We start from the raw sequence: 14,513 nt of genomic DNA on the forward strand, positions 1-14,513 counted from the left end.
ATAGGGTGTAGTATTTTTTTTTTCTTTTTGAGAAGGATGGTTCTTTATGTTGAGAATTGTTAGAATTTAGCTTGTTTTAGACTATAAGCTTTGTTCAAATATGCTTTGTAATCAAAGTTAGAGAAGTTCCATAATCTATTTAAGAAGCTCAAGGCATTGATACAATTTCACCAATTACTACTCTAATAGTCTTGTGATTAACTCTAGTCAAAATACCTACGGATCTTGATTTTACTCTAGATTTAGAATTTTCCACGTTAAATTGACGTGTTGTATTGTTTTTTTAGTAGTACTACGTATTTCCTTTTGAGATGACAATAAAATTGTTCACTATTATTTTACTTTAATTTTGTCTGACTATTTCCGTCCAGTCACATACTCTTGACTATTGATGATTGGGGACCACCAACTTGAAAGGACATACGTGGCAAAATTCGACCAATAAGGCAATTTCGTTCAGCAGATAAAATGGATTTAATTAATGAAGGCTCTAATAATTGTAAATATATAATGACTATATGTCAACACATTGCATGCAACTTGCACCCTAGTTTCATCACTCTCGATGTTGATTCTATTCTAACTAAATGAGTGGTATTTGAAAGGCTGCACAAGATGGTGATTTTTGAAACCAGTTGTACATATATTGCAAATCACCATCACATCACGTAGCTATATATTACTGTAAGATGTTGAACACTCGATAAATGATCAAGTATTTTACCTAGTTTTCAAGTTGCAGATTAATTTCTTATATTCAATTAAATGAAGTTGGTTTCATGTTCAACTATTTATTGGAAGCTGCATAGTTCACCTTAAGTGCCGAAAATGAAGATCGAAATTGTGTGTAAAGAAGCGATTAGGCCTTCCATTCCTACACCCACTCATCTAAGAGACTTCAAACTCTCTTTCATCGATGAGAGAATCCCAACCGTTTACAGCCCATTAATTATTTACTACAAAAATGAAAACATGAAGCAACATGAGATGGTTGGTCGGCTGAAAACCTCTTTATCTGATGCTTTAGTAGAGTTCTACCCTTTGGCTGGCCGGATGAAAGGCCAGATTTTCGTCGACTGCAATGACGCCGGAATCTTGTACGTCGAAGCTCAAGCCCACGCCATACTCTCAGACATCATTAAATCTCCCGAATCAGGGGTCCTGGACAAGCTTACCCCTTTCCCCACCACTGGCTTTCTTTCTACTCTTCAAGAGCCATTAGCAGTTCAGGTCAGTATTTAGTGGTTCGAGTTCTCTTTTTAGAAGGGTTAGATTTATATAGTTATTTTAGTTTTCTTTTATACGGTGGTTTCAGTTATCTTTTTTTTTTTGAGATATTGTTATACTTATTTTTGTTTCATCTGCCAACACAACACAGATAACCTCGTTTACGTGCGGGGGGATCGCGATCGGGATGTGCATTTCCCACCGAATCGCCGACCATTACAGCCTGAGCTCATTCACGAAATGCTGGGCAGCCATCGCGCGCCGTGATGACTCCTCACTGATCTCCCCCGTCTTCAACTCCGCCGCGCAACACGCCCGATTTCTGTCCAAACCTGAAAAGCCCGTCGGTCCACCCATTAGCAGCAGAAGTCACAATGAAAACATTCCTCTTCACCCCCTCCGCAATAGCCGCGCTGAAACTCGAAATCACAACCACCACCTCCATCGCAAACCCTAGCCGAGTCGTGGCCGTCACGGCGTTCCTGTGGAGCCGCTGCGCCGCTGCCTGCAAATCCGACGCTTCCGTGGCGTGCCACCCTGTCAACATCAGAGGAAAAATTCCGTCGCTAACGGAAAACTCATTCGGAAACCTCTTCCAAATGGTCTTCGCGGAGAGCCGCGGGGAAGCGAACTGGATCGGGCTGGCGGAGAAGCTGAGGTCGGCCTTCGTGGCGCTGGACGTGGCGAGGCTGTTGGGGGAGAGAGGGTTCGAGGTGGCGAAGGAGAATTTCATGGAGATTAGCAAGCTTTTAGAGAAGGGGAATGTGGATGTGTTTAGGTTTAGTAGTATGTGTAGGTTTCCGGTTTACGAAGCGGATTTCGGGTGGGGGAAGCCGGTTTGGGTGAGCTATGCGGGCGTTCAGAATAAGAACTGTGTGTTTTTGTTTGATAGTGTGGATATGGAGCGTGGAGGAGTTGAGGCCTGGGTTGTCTTGACTCCTCAAGCTATGGACAGGCTTCAGGGGGATCTTCAATTCCTGCATTTTACTTCGGCTTTTGCTTGATATCATCCAAACTGTTACTCCTTCCACTTCAATATTAATTTGCTTTTCAACGCCACGTCTCAAGCACGTATGGTGTAAAATAAGAATATATAAAGAGTGTGTGCTAGGTGTGGCATATTAAATATATGGAGTGGTAAACTAGTAAGATCATGTGATGTAAACGGGGCGTTGAAAAGGAAAAATCGACGAAATATCGCAAGAACAAAATGGGTCTCTGATTTCCAAGTATTTCTTCCCAGGAGAACGCTCAGTTGATTTTAGTATAGCTCTGAAACTTATCTTCTTTATCAATAGTGATCATATATCCTTTACTGTAGAAGAGAATTTTAGACTCAATGTTTTTCCAAGAATGTAAAAATCCAATCCATGATAATATATTAATATCATATTTAAATTTCATTATCAATTTTTAATTAAAATATTAGTATTTGTCGACAAGTTAAAATGCCTTATACTCCATCTGCCGAATATTCGTTTTTATAAATTTCATGAGTCTCGTTTTTCGAATTCCATTTCGCCAAAAGAATTTAAAAATTAAACTAAAACTATAGATTGATTAATTAATACTGTAGAACTTTATAGTTCGAGATTAATTGACAAAAAGTTGCTCACGAGCTCAACAAAATTAATATTCGCGCACGTGATAACTGAATGGGCCATATATCGAATTGGGGCTTTATCAGACTTGGCATTTGAACAATATCAATGTAAATCAAGAACAGATTCAGACTAAAAAGAAGATGCAGCATCTAAACAACACATTAATCCAAATAAAAACTTTTACTGAGAATTGTAGGGCCTAACCCAAAAGAGAGGCCTTTCAAAAATTCTCAACGGCCCAAGTCAAGCCTGGGCCGAAGAGGGGGTTTGGAAATAGTTTTCAACCAGCAATAGACGCGCCTCAGTTAGAACCTCACTGGTTGCGTCATTGCCCCAAGCGCAAAGATGGTTTCTTACTTAACCCACCCTCACTTTTTATATTCGTGTTTCATTCCCTGGTATGTTCGGCCTTCGATGTGGTACAAATTTCCTAGTCGCACACATTAGACTGGTGTAGTGCTGCTGGTCGACTGCAAGATTAGACTCAGCCATACACATTTACAGAGGCTTTTTAAATTTTTAGCCTGTTCTTGATCAACTGTGGTTTAATCTCAAAACATACTACCACTTCTTACTCAATGCATATACCAAAATACTATTATTCTTGAATAAACAATCTCAATACATACCACTTCTTCTCACTTTGTCACACACATGATTTAGATGGTAGAAATAAGAGCATCCTTATGAAGAATACTCATTCATACTACTACAATATATAGACTCACTTCAGTGGATCACTAGTTGTTGGCTTTGTTCAAACATTTTCATATCTTCTTCCACAATGTTAACCCATGCTTCAATTCCTTCACCACATGGTGTGCCCATCAGAATCACTAAATTCTTGAACGGCAGCGTGGTCGTGCAAACCCACACCGGCTTCCCCCACCCGAAATCCACCTCGTACATCGGAAACCTACACCAACTGCTGAAGTTGCTGAACTCCACCCCACCCTTGATGAACAAATCAACTGATCTACTCAAAACATTCAGATACTCTCCATTCTCAATCTGTCCAATAAAATCCCCATCCATTCTCGTTATGGCACCCCTCAATTTCCCAACCAGCTCGGCCTCACTCGCCTCCGCTCCCGACAATGCGATCGCAGGTCTCCAGCAGTTTCCAAACATGTGCTGCGAAAACGGAGGACTCTTTCTCGGCCTCAGGTTCACTGCATGAGCTGCAGCAAACGACGTCGTTTTGGTGTCGGCTTTCGCTTTCGCAGCGTCTATGAAGCGTCGCCAGATGTAGGAAGAGACAGCTTCCACTCTAGTTGGAATATTCTTCACTTGCGATCCACTTTTAATCTTAAGCTTCCTCAGCTCTTCCTTGTCGAAAACCAATCTCTTCGTCGCGATTCTCTCCCGCGTAATGCCGACTCTCTGGGTGGATTCCAGCCCGGAGAGGTCTCTTGGTGGGAAAACGGAAGCGAAATCGAACGACGGCTTGAACTTTGGAATTTCGCCGCGGGATGCGGCGGCCCATGCATTGGCGAACGCAACGAGGGACGTTCCGTCGGCAATTTTGTGTGAGATGCATATAGCGACGGAAATCCCTCCGCAGTCGAAGAAACAAATCTTCACTCTTAGCATCACCTTCTCGTCTTCCCCTGATGATATCTGGAGTTTCTTGAGCTCTTCCATGCTTGGATTTTTTATGATTTCTGATAGTGAGGTGTGAACGCGAGCCTCGACGAACTCGGCGCCGAGATCGTTGCAGTTGATGGATGAGTTATCATGAATCCTCCCTGCCAAGGGGTAGAAGACGGTTAGGATATTGGAGAGAGATTGTTTGAGTAACGTAGAGATTTGGTGGCGGCTGAGATTTTGGAGATAGTTGTAGAAGAAAATGAGGGGGACATAAATGGGAGGTGCGATTTGGTCTAAGAGTGAGAGCTTGAGGTTTCTGAGATGGGTTGGAGTTGGAGATGAAGGCTTAATCATCTCATCTGAGATTATCTCCACCTCTATCGTCATATTTCCTTTTTTTTCTTTTTTTTTGAGATTCTTCTATGTGCATGTATTGGTATTTATGGGCAAAAGTTGCGCGATTAGTGCGTTTTACTGTTTGCTTATAATTGCAAATGGACATTTTGGATCGTTTTCTATTAATATTTTATTTTGGACGCATCTATAATTATTGCGGAAAGGAATTCCGTGTGAAATTTATGAAAATATCTTGTACAGAAATATTATGTTAAGTGTGATGAAAAACATGTATACTCCTCCCTTCAATCAAAAAACAATAAAACATGCAGAATGTTTTATGAGTCCAGTTTCATCAATTTGGTTGAATGATACCAATCAATTCGAGTTTATTACTCCCTCTCCCCATGATTAAATGTCATATATCTCACTTTTAAGAAATTATTTGACTTTATAAGTAAGTGGGTAGAAAAGTTAATTGAATGTAGAGCTTACTTTTATATATTGATTTTATATATATTGATTTCATTTATTTATAGATAAATGAAAAAGAAAAAATAAACTAACAATTTAAACCACTTAATTGCAATCACCGAAGGATCACAATCTAGGTGGGGTTGGGCAAGGCACACTGCCAACTTACTGCCGTATGAATTCAACAATTGACTTTTTTAAATAAAAAAAATCAATAATCACCGTCATACTGTAGATCACAAAAATTCATGAATCGAACTTTTGACAGCATGACTGCTCCATTTGCGCCAGGTCTTCTTCTTTTGGTTGTGTGATTTCCAGGACCTCGCATGATTATGATAATAACATATCTTAATTAGTTAGGGAAACTGCAATTTCATTATTAGAATATTAAATCACCTTTCACAAGATCACGCTAATGCATGGCTCCTAATTCCTAAATACGTACGTGGAGAAGTATCTTCGGCATTACTGTTCATTTCACACTATATATATAGTTTAGAAACTATACCTTATACTCCCCTTCGAGTCCCGATCACTTTTGCGTACTCGTTTTGTAAAAATTATACTCCCTCGATTCCTAATAATTCGTCAACATTTGACTCGGCATGGGTTTTAAGAAATATAATAGAAAGTGGGTTGAAAAAGTTGGTGGCATGTGGGTCTTATTTTTATATATTAGTTTTATAATAAAATGTGAGTATAAATGAGTTAGTGGAATGTATGGTCCACTACCAAATATGGTAAAAGTGAAAGGTGACAAACCCTTCTCCAACGAGAAAGGTATTTGAGAAGATATTATACTTTATGTTTTTTAATGCATTTTGTATTATTATTTTATTTTTAAAAAATAATTTACATTTCTATATACATTTTCCCTTTGGAATGTGTTACTTTTTAAAAGGGTATATTTCACTTTTTAAGAAGGTATATACATAATATACATTTTCTATATACCTTCTCCCCTTAGAGATGCTACAATTTATCTACTTTAATTATTTATTATCATTTTTATAAAGTGAGTGTTTAAAAGTGACCGAGACTTCTAAAATGGGACGAAGGGAATAGTATAGATTTTTGCATCTAATTAATGAGTCATTTTCTAATACTGTGGCTGAAAGCGATTACCACCAATCATTTAACAAGACCTGGGCGAGTTGGTATTATCCCACCAACTTTTATACCTAAAATTAGGATAACGTGTGAACATTATTTGGCCTACAAAATTCTACATTTGGACTCGCTCGTTTTCAAATAAATACGATTAGCATTTTCCACACAAACATATAAATCTCAACTTAGGTCTTATCCATGCTTAAATATTGCTTTTATATGGATAATTATGCTATGTAGTATGTACACAAGTCATTCCACACATAATGTATTTTCTGGTGGGTGTAGCATTTTCTGCAAACTTATAATGAAACATTTACCCGTGTCTTTTTTCTCTTTTAAAGCTACTCTTCCCGTTCCTTAAAATTTATCACTTATTTCCATTTCCGTCCGTCCCTAAAAATTTGTCACATTTCACTTTTACCATTTTTTGTAGTGAACCCTACATTCCACTAACTCATTCTCACTCACATTTTATTATAAAACTAATATATAAAAATAGGACTCACATGCCACCAACTTTTTCAACCCACTTTCTATTACATTTCTTAAAACCCGTGCCGAGTCAAATGGTGACGAATTATTAGGGACGGATGGAATATTTTTATTTAGCTCAAAATTGATTAAGGGTGTTTTTGAGTGGCATGTGCATATTGCCTTCATCTCAATTTAAATGGTCAGTCAATAGACAATATCCCTATCCCGCTATATAAGTATTTTATTGAAAAAATAAACTACTTCCCCATCTCATAAGGATTCTGATTGTCCCTTTTAATCTGTTCCACAACATGAGTTTCAGTTCATTTTTTTCTTAAATGGTAATAGATGTAACATTCCACTAATCTTATATCAATCACATTTTATTATATAACTAATATGCAAAAAATGAGACTCGCGTTCCACTATTTTTTTTACCAACTTTCTCTTACATTTTTAAAAACTTATGCCAGACTCAATTGAGACTCTTAATGTGGAACGGAGGGAGTATAATAAAATTAATATGTAATTATGATTACAGTCATTTATTACAGGTCTGTTCGAGTTGAAAGAGAATATTTCTTGGTTAAATTTGTGTCATGTATGGTTTATGAGATTGAATCTTACAATTTAGTTATAGATGGATAATCATATGGTAATAAGTCATTCCCTTCAACTAAAATCTCACAACTTATTCTTATATGGATAATCATATGACAAGAAATCACAGCAACCAAACGACCAATTTACAATAAAAAAAGACTAGCATTACATTTTTATATCTGTGATAAACTTATTATATAAACTTATTTATAGATGGGAAGTGGACCTTACTTTATAGTTTTATAATTGAATGTGAATGTGAATGTAATCATACGAAAAAAGGTTGAAACCCCAACCTTAAGGGCCCCCCACATCCTGGTCCGTTAGTTTGTGAGAGTGATAAATCAGGGTACGCAGAGACCCCGCTAAAGGGAGGGCCTAACCCACTGTCTGCCAGAAGCCCGCCTCTCAAGGCCTCACACTTGTACTTGAGAGGTGTTGCAACTACACGACAGTAGTGAGATTTGATCATTGGTCAATCATACAAATCTGCCATTCCGAAACCAACTGCGAGTCTGCGATGCCTCTGCAGACTTAAATGTGAATGCAATGAATTGGTGAATGGTAGATACCTTACCTAAAATGAGAAAAAAAAGAAGACAAATGATATTTTAAATCACAGATATCCAAAAATAATAAAATGTAACGTTGAATGAATAAATTATTTATCTCTATCAAAATAAAATGGCCTGACGCTATCACGCATTCTCTTTTTTTTCTGGAACAATCATATGATTATTTATCCTGTAATACCCAAAACATATGCGAGTGTGATATTTGAATATGCTTGGGCTTTGAATTAAGCGCTGAATATAATGGGCTCTTTGGCCCAATGTGAAACATTGAAATAAACTTCTATTGACGTTGAGAGGAAACATCGAAATTATAGTCTTCTCTTCTTGATGTTGTTTTTGAGAAGACAATAATTTACCTTAGTATTTGATGAAAAATCTAAAATACCCTTGGACTCGTTTCAACAGTCACAAATCACATAATCCAGTTGTTTAATGATGTCCAGCTGGTCCAATCCGTTATTCAAAAATAAAATTTTAATGATTAAATCGCAGTCGAAGTAGAAATTTTCTAAATACTTAGTATTTTATTACTCCATTTCACAGACTTCAATTTCTGGTTGGGCCTCATCGGCTACTATTCAATTTCAAATATTTCCTCATTTTTCGATCTGTCCGCCAATCCTCTTTCTTCCTCCTCCGCTCTCTCTCTCTCTCTCTTCATAAAACCAATTTCACAGAGTATTCCGAGCTATGTAGCATTGTTAACTCCACACCTAATTCAAAAATTCAATTTCACGTGATTGTTCACGCTAAAGCTACTCGATATACCTAACAAACTACCAATCAATTCACAAACATGGCGACCTCGGCGTTCAAATCAACCACCAAGAGAGCCACCTCGGAGTATTCCGATCACCGCCGCTCCCGCAGCCTCAGCCGCTTCTCCCGCTCCATTGCGCCGGAGCCGGAGGCCGATATGGACTACATCAAAAACGCGCCCAGGGGGAAATTCGTCAACACCGCCAGGGGGCCGTTCCCGGAGATCAGCTTGGACGATCTGGCGCTCGAGTTATTCTCTTCTTCGTCTAAGAATGAGAGCGACGGAGGAGCCGTGGAGCGGGAGGGGCGCTCTGCCTCGCGCCGTGGGGAGGTTGGGCGGTGGGCGAGCGATACGGCGTCGTCCAGGAGAAGGGGGCGGTCTGTGTCGAGGAGCCGAGGTGACGCTGCTTCTATTAGTTCCGCATCCTCGGGGCCTAAAAATGCTGTCTCGCGTGACGATAGTTCGCGGCGGCGGAGGTCTGTATCTGTGGCGAGGAATGCTACTCCTAATACGGATAAGAACGCTGTGGTGGCTGATTTGGGGACGCGACGGCGGAGGTCGTTATCGGTGGCGAGGAGTAGTGCGAATGCTGTTCCTATTCAGGACAAGGATGCCGTCGCGGCTGACGCGGGGACGCGGCGGCGGAGGTCGATGTCAGTGGCGAGGTATCAGATTAGCGACTCTGAGGTGTGACTGATTTCTTGTTTAATACAATTAGAGACTTTTTTGGCATGTGAGAGTAAAATTCTTGTCATTCCACAAGAATATAGGATCATTCAATGTTTCTGGTCGTGTCATATTTGAATCTTAAATAATAAATATGACGCGAGTGAAAGGCCAATAGGATTATTTACATGTAGAGCTATAAATTTATCTAACGGTTTGTTATACGGAGTAGTATCTAGTTCATTTGAAATTTTAGGCATGTAGTGGCAAAAAGGCTGCTTTATTTTCAAGATGTTTATGCATCTTCCACACCTAGCGCTTTGTATTGGAGGATCACTAAATAATTCAAGATTGCAGTCTAATCCCTGAGTTGAAGAAATCCTACTATGTGAACATGGATATAAGTTTTGATTTGTAGAACTAACCTGTCTAATTTGTGTTCTGAGCTATCCAAGGGTTGTCCAGCATTGTTCATAGTATAAGTATGATTACCAAATCCTACCTTAATTTAGATTGCTTAGTTCACTTGAGCTGATTCCAACATCTGTAAATTCATAAGCACTGAAGCAAGTTTGAGTTTTTCAATGCACTGCTTCACTTGTTCTTTCTTATTTGGTTGCACACTAACTTTGGGTCAAGAAATTACATTCCTAAAAAATCTAGATTTTATGCTACCTGACAATAAAGAAACATGAATCCTGCATTTCCATTTATATCATGGTTCCATAAAATTGTTGAATTGCCATACTGAGCAAAGTTATTACATTAGTATTTGAGCGCTATATACTAACAGTTAATGTTGTTCAGCTCAATAGTACAAATCTTATGATCATGACTCTGTAATGAGTTCATTAACACTGATGTTGAACTATCTATTGTATCAGTGTCTATGTTCATTTCTTACTGTTTATGTGCTCCTTATGATTCTACGCAGCTGGTTCAGGCCTAAAACATCTAAGGGCAAGTTGACTTCTTAGTTACTCTGCTTGTGTATGTGTTCATCTTTTATTTACAAGCCAAAAAGTGATTGATAGTTTGGATGTGGGGGCTTGTACAAGGTTGATGCACCTAATAATGTAGAAAATAATTGTACTAGTATTCATGGATGGGCCTGTATAGTCTATGGAGTAGGAGCGGCATGTGCGATTTTTCGTTTCCAAAGCAAAACTAACTGCTGCATACATTTGATTTACAGAGTGACATAGATTGTTCTCAGAATACAAGCAATCGTGCTACTATGATAGCTCCTACTAGTGGGAATACTCATTTACACCTGGCATCAAAAACTGCAGCTTCAAGCTACCGCCTGGCAGGAAGAGCTAGAAGCCAGATAGACCTCTCCATGTTAAACGATGATTACTCTGTAAGATCTGTGTATCTTGCCCATAGAAATATAGCAGCTTGCATATAATTATTTTGATGGCAGTTTGCATGTTTTTCGGAAATTTCAAAGCTTAATGTTCACCACAAATGTTGTTGTGAACATTAAGCCTCCTTGTGCGTGTGTTTATTAATTAGGCTATATTCTCGAAATTTTCAAATACTTTTTTTTTTCTATACACGTAATATGAAAAAGTATTTGACATATGGACTTCTCAGAGCCAGTCTTCTGCCTTAACTGATGATGAATCAAAGGATACTCGTTTTGGGAGAAATGGATCTGAGAAGATAATCCGAGCAGTTCATGCTCAGAAGAAGGTTAATTTACACTTCCCTTTTTGCTTTTTGCTCTTTCATTCTCTTTGCCTCTCTATAATCTCAGCTCTTGTGTAATATCTTATGTATTACTGAGAAAGTAGTCTGTAGAAATTCCTTATCTGTGTATTCATTCTTCTGTGGAAAGGCTGACCATCCATCTGAGGAAGTAGCAAATGGTGGATTATATGCAGTAATGAGGAAAGAACTAAGACACGCTGTTGAAGAAATACGAACTGAACTACATCAGGTTGATTGAAAGAAATTAGTTTGCTCAAACTTTATTATTTCTAGTATTAATGCTTAGTGTTGTTTTATCTATTGAACTATTTGTTCTCTGCGCAGGCGATGGGAAAATGTCAGATAGCTTTGCCCAGTAATGACTGCTCGCTATCAGAAAATGCTAAGATTCCTCACGATTCCTTCAGAATCAGAGAGAAATATGCTAAAAAATTGGAGCAGGTTCTCTTCTGCTCTAGTTGGTATTTGTTAGATAACTGGTTTCTATTGCTGTCTCTGGTTACCATCAATTTTAGTCTAGTGCGTTGACTTGTGCTAGTGTTTAGTAATATACTTTTCCATTTATAGATACAAAGATCAAATTGGCAGTTGATTATGACTTGCTTGTCGTAACACGGGCAACAAGCACAGCTGGGGTTGTTGACCTGACACGAAAATAAAGATTATTTTTAGGCTTATTGTGTTTGTGTCAAAACGAAAAAATTTCATTTATTGTCTTATTTTTAAGTTGTTTTAACCAGTTAAATAAGAAAAAAGATTAAGAGGTTACATAGTAACCTATTAGTTATTCATAAAATTGTTTCATATCATGTCTTGTTGGCATGAAAAACAATATGATTTTATGAATTTGCAGCTCTGCCCGCAAGGCGCATGTTATTCTGTTTCGTTTAGTGAAGTTGAATGTTGGCACCATTACTTAAAAGTCTGGTTGGTTCTTTAGTATATTAGTGAGATATGGCATCTAGTTTCAGAAGACCAACTTAGTCAATGTACTTCGATTCACTTCTTTAGTATACCACATAACTCTTTAGTCTATTATGGTAGAGTCTCATCTTTGACTCATTGCAGCACAGACATTTGGATCATAGATAGGATAAGTGACAGAACATAGTACAAATACCATATTGCTTTACAATATTATATGGCATAACCAGAAAAAAAAAACTGTATAGTAATTTGCAAAATAGTTGAACTCCCCTTATAAAGAGAGTTCAGCTGCACATTATGTAAAATGGTTGAACCTTCCTTTCACAGCAAGTTCAGCTGCACATTACACAGGGATTTTTTTTTTCTTTTACTCCTGTTCCAATTATATAGGCAAAATAAGTGGTCATCATTGAAAAGGAATATCATAAGAAAACAACTATTTACTAGTATATAGTTAGCAGTTTCCTAATTTGACTCTACTAAATGAGCATATAATGTTCCAATGGACATCAGGACATGTATTGAAGTATAGGAAGTTAGGGCAGGATGTGTTTTTGATATAGTATCAAGTATGAGACCTGTGTGCGTTTTCTGTCAGTCTTGTGATATGGAATCTTCTTTTATACACTGTAGTTGGAAAAGCAGAAAAAGAATCTTCTTGCTGAAATGTTGCTTGAGGAGCAATGCGATCAAGAGGTCTCTGAAACTTATGAAGAACTTTCTAATTCAAGAGCTTCAGGTGTGACAGAGAAGCCGCCACAAGCTAGAAAGGTGTTTGTTGAATATGGTTACTAAATTGTTCGTGTCTAAACAGTTGTTTTTAGAAAGAAAAAAAAAAGTTCACATCGAGCTAAAAAGTTCACATCGAGCTAAAAGTTCTGACGCATTTTTTTTTCTTCTGATTTTTTAAAGAGAAGCAGTGATAGAAGTAGATTGTCAGATAGACTGACTGAGGATGCAGAAAGGTACTTTGAGGACTTCATCTCCAATATCGAAGACACGGATTTATCTTCCTTTGATGGGGAAAGAAGCGATGGAAGTTCAACTTTAAGAGTTTTGTTGAGGGGAAGAAGAGACTTTACGATAGGAGAGGCTGAAACTTGTAGGACACCAGCAGGATCTACTTCTTGCCCTGCTGAAATGGATGGTGTTATTTTCCCGTGGTTGCAGTGGGAGACTAGCCATGATGGCTCGCCATGTGGGAAGACCGAGCTACAAAATCCTACGACTCCACATGCTCTACATAGGGACTCCGAAAAGGTTAACTTCTATGTCTCACTTCCATTAGATTTGACTAATTTGCATAAGATCATAAACCTCTGCCCCATAAGCCAACCCAATTAGAGGCGTGCTGCATTTAAAAATTTTCCTATAATGTTCTCAGATATCTAGCATTGCCAGTTGTATATTTGCATTTTACGATACACTGTCCTGAAAATTTAAGACTTGTCTATCTTGTTACTAAGTATATAGACATGTCAAAGCTCTGATTGATTTGGAGTATATCTTTTCCCTTACTTTGGTATCTCACCATGGTAACATTTCTGGTAACTGTCGTGGATTCTGATGGAAAGTCGGTGTTGAATCAGGAGTCAAGCCAATTGCATGATGCAAGTAGCTTTTCCGTGAGCAGTCATAGTAGTTGGAGCCCAGGCCCTTGCCACAGTTCTTCAATAGATAAAAGAGAAAAGGTATGTCCAACAAAAGCTGGCAATGATAGTGTGTCCAAATTTGACATGGATGAGTACCTTAATCTCCAAAATAAAGAGGAAATGTTGTTTGAAATGTATAGAGAACGGAACAGAATTGGTTTGGGCGGTTTATTGCTGTGTACTGGGGGGCTTCATTAACTCCCCATGTGATGTAGGATTCATTCAAATTCAGATAGTTGTGATATGATGATATGTAGAGGTGATGCTTTTTACAGATGAGAAGATAAACTTTGAAGTTGAAGTTGAAATATGACGCAGTTATGATGAATTTCAATCCATTGTAGTATTTCTTTCACACAATTTACATTGATTTATTTTTCATTTTCATCTGGCACGAACCAAATTGCCGTTCTCAAATCTCAATACAAGCATTAAAAATATAGTAGCAGTACTTTATTAATGTAACTCTTGTTAATGAAGTAGTGACAGGCCCTCATCGGCTACAATAGAAACGAGCCGAGTCCCCAAGAACTCTTGGGGTTGGCTGGACAGAAACCGCTTGGCAAAGATGGAAAATTCTTCGAGCAAAGCTCGAGACCAACTTTGTTCAGGTGGAAATGAACAAGGGATGAAATAGTGAAACAAATGATGCCATAAACAAATGCAGACTGTTTGATAAGTTGTGAATAACTATAATTCGAGCACTTTGCCACGAGAATTATTATTGGAAATAAAGAGTTTTGACACCGAGAACAAGCTATGTTTAAATAATTGAAAGCTGCTAGTTCCATCA

General features: G+C 38.2%; 2 protein-coding genes, 1 non-coding gene and 1 pseudogene across 4 annotated transcripts; 2 read left to right on the top strand and 2 right to left on the bottom strand.

Moving 5' to 3' along the window:
• Positions 1-786: 786 nt before the first annotated feature.
• On the top strand, positions 787-2,637 carry LOC121751298 (annotated as a pseudogene).
• Positions 2,638-3,028: 391 nt separating this feature from the next.
• Positions 3,029-3,178, bottom strand: LOC121753442. Its single transcript, XR_006040419.1, has one exon. It is a non-coding gene; the product is annotated as a U4 spliceosomal RNA (small nuclear RNA).
• Positions 3,179-3,355: 177 nt separating this feature from the next.
• On the bottom strand, positions 3,356-4,825 carry LOC121750363 (stemmadenine O-acetyltransferase-like). Its single transcript, XM_042144884.1, has one exon. It carries the CDS (start codon positions 4,806-4,808, stop codon positions 3,561-3,563), a length of 1,248 nt encoding a protein of 415 aa, XP_042000818.1. The 5' UTR covers positions 4,809-4,825; the 3' UTR covers positions 3,356-3,560.
• A 3,725-nt stretch (positions 4,826-8,550) lies between these two features.
• Positions 8,551-14,048, top strand: LOC121751556. Of its 2 annotated transcripts, XM_042146311.1 has the most exons (8): positions 8,551-9,446; positions 10,621-10,788; positions 11,025-11,123; positions 11,269-11,370; positions 11,466-11,582; positions 12,702-12,839; positions 12,981-13,328; positions 13,658-14,048. In XM_042146311.1, exons 1-8 carry the CDS (start codon positions 8,796-8,798, stop codon positions 13,916-13,918), a joined length of 1,884 nt encoding a protein of 627 aa, XP_042002245.1. In that variant the 5' UTR covers positions 8,551-8,795; the 3' UTR covers positions 13,919-14,048. The 2 variants fall into 2 exon arrangements, with proteins under 2 accessions (XP_042002245.1, XP_042002246.1); XM_042146312.1 differs by lacking the exon at positions 13,658-14,048 and having other exon boundaries at positions 12,989-13,119.
• The last annotated feature ends 465 nt before the right edge of the window (positions 14,049-14,513 follow it).

The sequence above is a fragment of the Salvia splendens genome, chromosome 10 (assembly GCF_004379255.2).
Source record: "Salvia splendens isolate huo1 chromosome 10, SspV2, whole genome shotgun sequence".
NCBI classification, from domain to species: domain Eukaryota; kingdom Viridiplantae; phylum Streptophyta; class Magnoliopsida; order Lamiales; family Lamiaceae; genus Salvia; species Salvia splendens.

Bases quoted from the DNA above. Each gene is read 5' to 3' on its own strand.
- LOC121750363 (XM_042144884.1), bottom strand. From the start codon at position 4,808: ATGACGATAGAGGTGGAGATAATCTCAGATGAGATGATTAAGCCTTCA.
- LOC121751556 (XM_042146311.1), top strand. From the start codon at position 8,796: ATGGCGACCTCGGCGTTCAAATCAACCACCAAGAGAGCCACCTCGGAG. The intron at 9,447-10,620 runs GTGTGACTGATT...TTTGATTTACAG, and splicing joins ATCAGATTAGCGACTCTGAG to AGTGACATAGATTGTTCTCA. The intron at 11,124-11,268 runs GTTAATTTACAC...TTCTGTGGAAAG, and splicing joins CAGTTCATGCTCAGAAGAAG to GCTGACCATCCATCTGAGGA.